This window comes from Phyllobates terribilis, unplaced genomic scaffold (assembly GCF_046119375.1).
Source record: "Phyllobates terribilis strain yellow unplaced genomic scaffold, ASM4611937v1 Scaffold_323__1_contigs__length_2155407, whole genome shotgun sequence".
Lineage (NCBI taxonomy): Eukaryota > Metazoa > Chordata > Amphibia > Anura > Dendrobatidae > Phyllobates > Phyllobates terribilis.
Genome location: NW_027363083.1, coordinates 694,029 through 704,013, shown reverse-complemented (window position 1 = coordinate 704,013; position 9,985 = coordinate 694,029). Strand labels below are relative to the sequence as shown.

Here is a 9,985-nt window from a genome sequence, read left to right as displayed (position 1 = left end):
CTCTCTCTCTCTCTCTCTCTCTCTCTCTCTCTCTCTCTCTCTCTCTCTCTCTCTCTCTCTCTCTCTCTCTCTCTCTCTCTCTCTCTCTCTCTCTCTCTCTCTCTCTCTCTCTCTATATATATATATATATATATATATATATATATATATATATATATATATATATATAATTAAAATTCTTTTAAAAGCAGAAGTGTTAATATGTATTTTTTATCGCTTAGCAGAATGCAGAGTGAAGTTTGATAGATATAAGAAAATCTCAATAAATATAGAAGTTGTTTTTTTTTTTATTAGGGATAGGGTAGAAGGATAAGGGATGAACAAAATCAGGGACAGAATCAGTAGACAAAATCATAGTCAGGAAGAAATCCGGGTCAGATACCAGGTGATCAGTAAAAAAAGCCAAGTCAGGCGAGCAGTATGGATAGAGCGGAGCCTGGTGACAGAGGCATTACCGAAACAAGTCCGGGTAGAGATGTTACAGTTAGAAGGCCACAGGTAGATGGTGAAGGTCCTTCTTTACAGGTCCAGCAGTGATGGTGGATCGGCTGTACTCCGCTAGATGCGGAGCTTTTCCGTCTTTTAGATGACACTTGGGCAACAGCGACAGCATGCAAATGCGCGAGCAGCCCTAGATAATCCACGCCGGCAGGATGATAAGATCCGGCGGAAGATGGAACCTAAGAGAAGAGAAATACATACAGTGTAAGTGATGGGACTCCATATTACATGATGCTACTGTGCGGTCAGTGTGGCCGGCCGGACAGCAGAGGAATCTTATTCACACAGATGTCCGGGGTCATTGTCAGCCATCATACATGTGACAATCCCATCACTGACAGATGACATCTGCTCCCCATGACTTATTCTCATCACTAACATCACACAACATGGAGATGATTCTCACACTTACCTCGTCTCTTTTTCCCCTTTTTCCCATTTTCTGAGTTTTGTTGGTCTATACTCAGATTCATTTCAGATTTTCTTTCCTCTTCAGTTGTAAATTCTGATCAGAAAGTAAAAAAACTCAGTAAAGAAATATTCTTATAGGATCTGCTTTGTGTACTGTATATAGAAGAATTGTTCTAGTCCTGTCCCCTATAGTCCTGATAATCTGGCATTGCATTATTATAGGGCAGAATAAGTCCTATATACCGTTCATGACCTAATCTGAGGGGCATTAGATGTATCACTGATATGGAGCAGTAAGCGCCCTGTGTGCCGCCACGTGGTGCATCACTAATGAGCGATATTCTACTATAGGAGACGATGTCTTCTTATATTGAAGTGAGTTCCTGGATGCTAAAACGTATTTTACAGAATCCATGAAAACAATTCCTGGATAAAATGAAGGAAATAGAAATACAGTATGGGCCCATGGAAAATATAATTGGGATCCATGAAACCTGGACAACATAGGAGACCTAATACAGAGAAACCAAATATTTGAGCCTTGAAGTCAACATTCACCTTTTGATGCTGTACATACATACCTGATGATGGGGACGAGGAGGGCAAGCTGTTTATAGCATTGTCGCTATCAGATTCAGAAAGCGATTCTGTCTGCCTGTCAGGAAGAATCAGGGGGTCGGACCAGAAGACCCAGGAGGTAACTTCCAACTCTCCCATTCTATGATTTAAGAAAAACATGTAAATCACAAGTCAATGCAGAATAAAAGGGGTGGTCTCACTAGAAGAACACCGACTAGAGGGCCTAATAGGACATATGACTGTCATAGTGAGGAAGGTTTTATGCTCCAATCTACCTTCTATGGATCAGAGCGAAAAACAACTAGCAATAATGGCTGGCATGTAATACTACATCTCTCCTACAGTATGGGCAGCTCTAATACGCGTGAATGGCTGCAATTATGGGCTATTATCACCAACGGTTTCTGAAGCCAAAAGCACAATGACGCTAATCATTGAGGCTGAATTTGATATTATGGTATTTATGTCCTATATTATGTGTTGTGCATATATATCAGCCTGGAACTCCCATTAATGACCCCATAATCTACTCACATTTCTGAGATATTTGCATTGGTTGCTGGTGTACACTCTGGAGGAGACTTCTGGTCCTCATCATTCATCGTTCTGGTAGTGATGGTACAGAGCTAAACATGGACAAAAACAAGATATGAAATACTTTTTTTTACTTTTAGAGGTCTTTTTTGTTTCACATATTTTGGATTTATTGATCACATACGGTACTTACTTTAGAAAGCCTTTCAGAAGATGATGTAAAATTTTGAAAGTCAAGGTTCTCATTGTTCTCACTTGTACCCTCCTCATCCTCTGAGACCGAATGGTCTATTTCAGAGTGATCTACAAAAGTAATGAAGTATTATTAGAGGTTGTTAGTATAAAACAGGCGTCATTTATCACAATATTAGTGGGTACTGATTATTACATTTTATGGAAGACAAGACAAACAGCCGCTTAGTCTAGATGATGTCTTCTTCTACTTACCGATAAATAAGCTGTTGTCCACATCTGAGGCAAGCTGAGGAATGTACTCTGGCTTCTGACTTAGAAGGTTGTTAAAATCTAAGTCACTCAGGAATGGATGACTCTTGATCTCAAGTGATCCTCCTGGAAAAAGAACAAAACAAAAGTGATGTGGACATTGTCAGAGATTGCTTCACATCTGAACAGTTTAACTTAATCTGAATTAATGACATAACTGAGTCAACATGAAGGAAGAAGACTGAAAGTCATAGTGTGGAGAACTAGAAATGGACAATCTGATAGAGAAGTGTTGATCCTCAAGGACATGAGTGATAAGTGTGATAGGTTAATATTAATACTAATATGAATAGTATTATATCTCTTACCTGTCCCAAGTCTATCTGCAGGATTTGTTCTGAGCAGCTCAGTAATCAGGTTCTGTGCATTGGGAGTAGGAGCGGAATTACAATCCCAAATTATGTCACCTGTTATACAGAAAATAAAATCTCTTTACTGGACTGTAAGCTAAAGCAAAGTAAACACCTAAACCAATGTAACTGATCAAAGCAATGGTCGGATCATTCCACTTACCAATGACAATCCTGTCATAAAGCTCAGCTACAGAATCTCCATCAAATGGTACAGATCCCGTGAGAAATTTATGTAGGATTATCCCCATTGACCACCAGTCAACAGGTCTTCCATAGCCTTCTTTGAGGATGACCTCTGGGGCGATGTAATATGGGGTGCCACATAACTGGAAAACAACAGAAGATAAAGATGAAAATGATAAAATGGTTATTATAACACGTTCTCGCCATAAAAACACAATGACAAAAGATAAAATATCAATGGAAACGTTCTCTAGAAATGAAGAATGTAGAGAAGACACAATAGTGTGATGAGATTTGTAAAGAAAAAAAAACATATGCCAAAGGCAAGGTGAACAGATGGGGTATATTAGTTAACCAAATACCAAAGCAAAACAAAGAAAACCCCTTAAAATATAATCTTTAATAGCTACATTTAAAAGCACCCATATCAATATATGAAGACAAAATGCATAAAATGTACAATATATGGGTAGTGGGATAAATGTAGGATAATTGACATGCAGGCTTGCCCTAGAGATCCCAAATGGGCTGAGATCCCGCATGCCAGTGGAGGTTGACACCCTAGCTAATCGGTTTGGCGCCCCCGCTCCACATCGGCACTCCCTCCGTGACGCTATCCACCCCTAGACAGACATACACATATACAGATAATGATGAAAGGCAGACAGTCATGTCGCTGCTAACATGCTGAATGAAAAAAAGGCAATATTCAATGTATCAATTATATGGAAACAGGGAAGCTGATATAATGTAGTTCCACTAGTACAGATAGGATATCAAATGCACCAATCTATACACAATTCAGTATGATATGTAAACCATCATTCAGAAGCCTATTATAGATACATAAAGTACATTAGTGCTGGCAATTACGGGCAACAAGAACAATATTATAAAAGCACGTGTGCTCAATTAACGGTAAACATAGGAACATAAATATGTCCAAAGTAGTAACAAGTCACCTATATAATGACATTGAGCATGAAGATAATAGTCTAGGACAGACGGTACATATAGACAACCTCAAAATCCCCCTGGCTAATCTATAGTCAGGACTGATCTACACAGGACACGTCCAAATGTTGGGACACAGCATTATCCAGTGTGCGAATTACAAAAAAAGTTGCCAAAAAAGCATTTTAGTCAGCAGTAACCAGAGGACTTATCTGTAAATTGTCCCAACACGTTTCTCCCCCTCCTAATTTGGGGTTCATCAGGGGATCATATTAGGAGATAGCCACAATGAGTCAGTGGACAGACGCGGGAGATAAATACACCCCGATCGGAGAATACTGCTGCCGCCACATTTTATGGATTTTGTCTTTATATATTGATATGGGTGCTTTTAAATGTATCAATTAAAAGTTATATTTAAGGTCTTTCTTTGCTTTGGTCCTTGGAGATTTGTAAAGAACAAGCTAAATTCCTGTAAGTGTTACCCACCTCACGGTCCAGGAACTCCCTGGTGATGTCCTCCGCTAATTCCTTGTAGGTGTTGGTTTTTGGTATCATGACACCAACTTTTGAAATCCCAAAATCGGTAACTTTTATGTGTCCAGCAGATGTAATCAGGAGGCTGTGGAAGAGAAGATGGTTTTAGCCTCACAGACCGTATGATAATAAATGATAACTTCCCCCCTTTATTATACTACGAGGGGCACTTACTTATCCGGCTTCAGGTCTCTGTGCACCACACCGTAGCTATGGAGGTATTCCACAGCAAGAACCGCTTCTCCAAAGTATAAGCGGGCCAAGGGGACAGATAGAGGACCCCTGGTGCTTAGGAGGGTCTCACAGTCACCACCTATAGAAGAAAGGAAATATGACCGGTGAGTGGTTTACACAGCAGATCACCATGATGTATAATGGGAAGTGAGCGGAGACATTGGGATAGGAGAGAATATAAACAGATATAATGTATAGTGCACATAATATTAGTCTGAATCGATGGAGAAATGTCCTCCATGTAACTAATAACATAAAGTGATGTCACATCTCGTCTACAGCTGGAGATACTGACATGCTCAGTGCGGACTTACAGGGAGATCACACAGACAGTGGCGGACAGAGAAATCTCAGGGCCCCATAGCAAAAGTTCTAACTGCACGCCCCTTCAAAAAAAACCCTTACTGAAGTCAATCAATGTTCTCAACAGCAATACACCTTTTATAGCCATTTTAGCATATGATGCTCCCAAAAATGCCCCCACCCACAGACTGAGTTAGATATCCCCACAGTGAAATCTTAATCCAGTTTCACCTTACAGATATAATGTAGCACCTGTCTATAATGTCCCCACTCAGTATGAGGCCAGTCACAGCCCCCTACTCAGTATAATGGCGCCCACAGCCCCCCCTACTTAATATGATGGCCCCCATAGCCCCTCAGACAATATAATGGTCTCCACCACTGCCCACTCAGTATGATGGCCCCCAAAGCCAATCAAACAGAATTAGGATCCCCACACAGAATAAGGACCCCCACTGCACACCATTCAATATGAGGACCCCCAGGGGGTGTAGGGGCATGTACAGTCACCAACTCAATATAGCAGCATTCACAGTCCCCCATAGCCCCACACACGGCACACCATTCAGTATTATGGTACCCACAACCCTCAATTCTCAGTATTATGGCTTCCACCAATCTCGCAACTCAGTATTATGCCCCCACCAGCCCAACAACTAAGTATAATTGCTCTCACCAGCCCCACCACTCAGTATTATGGCCCTCAGCAGCCCCACCACTCAGTGTTATTGCCCCCAACAGTCCCTCCACTTAGTAGTAAGGCACACAATAGCCCCACTACTCAGTATTATGGCCCCCACCAGCCTCAAGACTCAGTATTATGGCGCTCACCAGCCCCACCACTCATTGTTACGGCCCCTACCAGCCCCACCACTTAGTAGTAAGGCACCCACCACTCAGTACTACCACCTCCACCAGCCCCACCTCTCAGTATTATGGCCCCCACCAGCATCAACACTCAGTATTATCGCTCTCACCAACCCCACTACTCAGAATTATGGCCCTTATTAACCCCACCACTCAGTGTTATGGCCCCCACCAGCCCCACCACTTAGTAGTAAGGCACCCACCAGCCCCACCACTCAGTACTATAGCCCCCACCAGCCCTACCTCTCAGTATTATGGCCCCCACCACTACTTAGTGTTATGGCCCCCACGAGCCTCACCATTTAGAATTATCGCCCTCACCAGCCTCACCACTCAGTATTATGGCCCCAACCAGCCCTACTACTCAACATATGGTCTCCACCTGCCCCATCACTCAGTGTTATGGCCCCCACCAGCCCCACCTGTGCAGTGTAAGTACTGAGACTCCACACTACAGATGCAATATTGTGGCGACATCGAAGAACCTGCAGTACACGGAGTCTCGGACCCATCTGCGGAGGCTGAATGGTGGATTTAGGAACCTTTGGCTCCCTGATCCACCATTGTTTTCATCGGTATTCATATTCTGACAATGTGAATACCACTGAAATTGTGATGACAGGTGGTGGAATGGGGCCCAGTGCCGAGCGGTGCCAGGCCTGATCTGACTCACTGGCACCATAGCACTGCTGCACACAGATCAATGAATTTCCAGGCATCTTGGTAATAGAAAACCTACAGTAAATGCACTGTGAGGATGTAACTGTCCTAATTATCCTAATTATAAGAGCAGTGATAAGATGTAAGCAGACATGGGCTGAATATACTACAATATACATGTCCTACCTCCTACATACTCCATGACCACACACAGGTGAGATTTTGTTGGAAAGGAGCAGAGCATGGAGACCACGAAGGGACAATCTGCGAATGTTAGGATGTCCCTCTCCAGAAAGGCCAATGCCACTCTTTTTGGAGTGTTCAGGTTTCGCTTGAACATTTTCTTCAAAGCAAAGATCTGGTGTGAGTCTTTATGGTGCGCTAAGTAGACGGCACTGGAGAGAAAGAGAATCAATGGTTAGAATGAATCTTTACTACAAGAACATCTATAGAAGTCATTATATAATGTTTTGTACTAATGTTTAATGCTAGAAGTCTGTCCGTCACTGGAAGTCCATGTCTAGAATTTGATAAAAGATCACTACATAGATCACCTATGGGAGGTGTCCACAATGCCACGTCCGCCGGAGCCCTCACCCAGGTCACATTACAGGTGAGAGAATCTACTGAAATTATTCTTGGGCAGATTCACTACATTAGACCAGTAGATACGATTCAGTGCAAATAAAAGTTGGTCCAAATTAAAAGTGCTCCAATTGCCATAACATGACGTTAATTATGCTCCCGCATACCCCAAGACATAACAACATAATAAATGGAGGGGAGCGAAGGAGTTACAAAAAATGAAACCCATTATAGCCACTTGTCCTCTGTGCCAGTCTTTATTGCTGAGACCAGGGAGTAGACTCACATGGTCATGGTGGAGGTTGGGGGGTGCAGATGTCATTGATGAAATTTCGTGTCACCCCCTCACTTGACCATGTGTTGCCAATTACTCTTATCAGTTCGCTAATGGATTCCGAAAAGAACAGACCGGTGCGGAGGAGGGGGAAGCTCTGATGGGGGTGGCAGTGTAAGAACAGATGAGGGTCTAGGACAGGCAGGTGTAATATATTATTCTATTTTAATCCCTTTCCTTAACAGTTTGTTTTCCTACAGATCATATAATTTCCCTATGATAACACTGAAGGGAAGAGCACAGAGTCTGGAGCATTGTCATTGGGAACCTTGAGAAATGTGGATTATGCCAACAGAAAACTCACCCAAAACTTCCACTGCTGATCAGTTTGGATGTCCCATAGTCGCTCTTATGCGGCTGTCTTGACGGGGTCAATGATTTGATCACGCTCTATAAAAGAATAAGAAATTATATAAAGATATAGAAGCTGCTGGAAAAAAGCTCCAGATGCAAAAACGTCTCCCTTCTGTCATCTCCTCTTAGAATAGAGACATCCCATGGTTATATGGGAGACAATACTGGAGGTGTCATTCCCACCCCATAATCTGGTGATACACCGACATCTCTCTCCATGATACTTACACCGTCAGATTCTTGGATCTCCGGGATCTCACAGATTCTACTGTCAGCATCCGCCAACACAGTTGTTTCTAAAAGAGTGAAAAAATGATGAAGAAATAAAATGTATTAGACGATATTAATCCTACATATATATTACAACAATATAACTCAGACATGACAAGATGTCTGTAAATGGGAATAATACTTATTATATAGGGATTCTAAATATGAGAACGTACGGAGCATCCATGAATAAACGTAATGGAAATGATGAAGGACTCCCCCAATCATCACATGAATGAGGACCCCCCCACCCTCGCTGTACATGTGAGTGATGGTAAGAGATCTGAAGCGTAGGAGCCATATGCAGATTATCCTGGAAGTGCACTGGGGGCGTGTCACAGTATGGATTTCTTCTTCCACGCCCCCAGTGCACTTCCATGCTGATTTGTATACGGCTTCTACATTAGATTTCCCTTGACTGAGACATTGGATTTCTGCAAAAAATTATTACAGAGAAATGGCCAGTACAGTCATACCACAATATGCAAAAATGTGCTGACAGGTTCCCATTACACAGAATATACAGAGTAAATGTAAGATTATTCCCTGTTCTCTATAATATCTGGATATTTCTTGTAGGAGGTCGGGTGATCGGCTTACCTGTAGTCAGATCGCTGTTCAGTCCCGGGATTAGATTTTGCTCGTCTTTGGTGTCGCCTTCTGCTGTTTCCTGATAGATATAATATATATAATTAACATGTGGAACCTTACACTAAATCATCACATAGATAAATCAGGAAGGACTAAACCTGCATTTACAGATGCAGCCAATTGTAACTGTACAAATCAGACGTGTGCTAGAGAAGATGACGGCTCCTTACCAGGCGTTCCGAGGAGCGAGCCGGACGCTCCAGTACACACAGGACTTTTTCGGCCAGGTCTTTAATAAAAGCCAAATCTCCATATTGAGATCTTTCTTCAGCCTACAAAGAGGAAAAGAAACAAAAAGGAAAATTTTGAGATGAGAAAGGTCACAATGGAGGAGGCCGCCATTGTATGTGACATTTGCTCCTCTCTGCAGATACAATAACTCTGGGGACTCATCGTGTTTTATATTGGAGGAAAGAAACTTCTATCCCACCATTATCTATAATATAACCAGGGATGGGTCCTTCTTTCCGAAGCCGCTATAGACTGCGCAAGCGCACTGTACCTGCACAATGTGGCCGCAGACAGAAGAACACATCCAGACCGGGAGGAGGACGGGGATGGAGGAGGAGTGTGGTGCCAGAAATAGAGGTATGCGTCATTTCATCATGGCTATGGGGGGTCTCCTGCTAAAAGTGGGGAGGCTATGGAGGCAGTGGCGTACCGCCAATGGCGGCAGGCCACGCCACTGCTATGGGGCCCGTGAGCCGGGGGGGGGGGGCCCATAGCAGTCGCCTGCACCGTGTATGCCCTGCATCGGGGCCCTTGCAACAGGCTCCGCTCCCAGGCCCGGCGTTAGCACCCGGGCAAGTGCCAGGTCCCTGAGCAGGCAGGGGGCCCCACTCCGCTCAGGGCCCCGGCACAATACTTACCTCTCCCCGTGCCTCCGCAGCTCCGGTGTCTTCCGCGTCCTGTGCTGTGACGTCTCAGGTTAGAGGGTGGGATGACGTCTTTCCACCACACCCTCTGCTGAGCAGTCACAGTGCAGAGCGGGAAGACAGCGACGCTGAGGAGTCCGGAGCAGAGCAGCGGCAGCAGGTGAGGTGAGTATGTCATTTTTTTTTTTTTTAATGTATGGAGGCCTGGGGCCCATACACTATATAAGGGCTCGTACACTGTATGGAGCACTATATGGGGGCCAGTATTCTGTATGGAGGACTATATGGGGGCCCAT

The 9,985-nt window shown here is 43.5% G+C and overlaps 1 protein-coding gene across 1 annotated transcript in view; it reads right to left on the bottom strand.

Moving 5' to 3' along the window:
* Positions 1 to 319: 319 nt before the first annotated feature.
* Positions 320 to 9,985, bottom strand: part of LOC141221152 (microtubule-associated serine/threonine-protein kinase 3-like) — a 48,492-nt gene continuing 38,826 nt past the window's right edge. The window contains exons 2-16 of the mRNA XM_073666498.1: positions 8,985 to 9,086; positions 8,764 to 8,833; positions 8,122 to 8,189; positions 7,844 to 7,929; positions 6,807 to 7,015; positions 4,731 to 4,869; positions 4,509 to 4,641; positions 3,043 to 3,208; positions 2,838 to 2,936; positions 2,473 to 2,595; positions 2,219 to 2,328; positions 2,026 to 2,117; positions 1,494 to 1,630; positions 914 to 1,006; positions 320 to 680 (exon numbers count right to left, since the gene is read on the bottom strand). Of these exons, the coding sequence (XP_073522599.1) occupies positions 583 to 680; positions 914 to 1,006; positions 1,494 to 1,630; positions 2,026 to 2,117; positions 2,219 to 2,328; positions 2,473 to 2,595; positions 2,838 to 2,936; positions 3,043 to 3,208; positions 4,509 to 4,641; positions 4,731 to 4,869; positions 6,807 to 6,960 (1,344 nt within the window). The 5' untranslated portion in view covers positions 6,961 to 7,015; positions 7,844 to 7,929; positions 8,122 to 8,189; positions 8,764 to 8,833; positions 8,985 to 9,086 and the 3' untranslated portion in view covers positions 320 to 582. The remainder of the gene's footprint in view (positions 681 to 913; positions 1,007 to 1,493; positions 1,631 to 2,025; positions 2,118 to 2,218; positions 2,329 to 2,472; positions 2,596 to 2,837; positions 2,937 to 3,042; positions 3,209 to 4,508; positions 4,642 to 4,730; positions 4,870 to 6,806; positions 7,016 to 7,843; positions 7,930 to 8,121; positions 8,190 to 8,763; positions 8,834 to 8,984; positions 9,087 to 9,985) is intronic.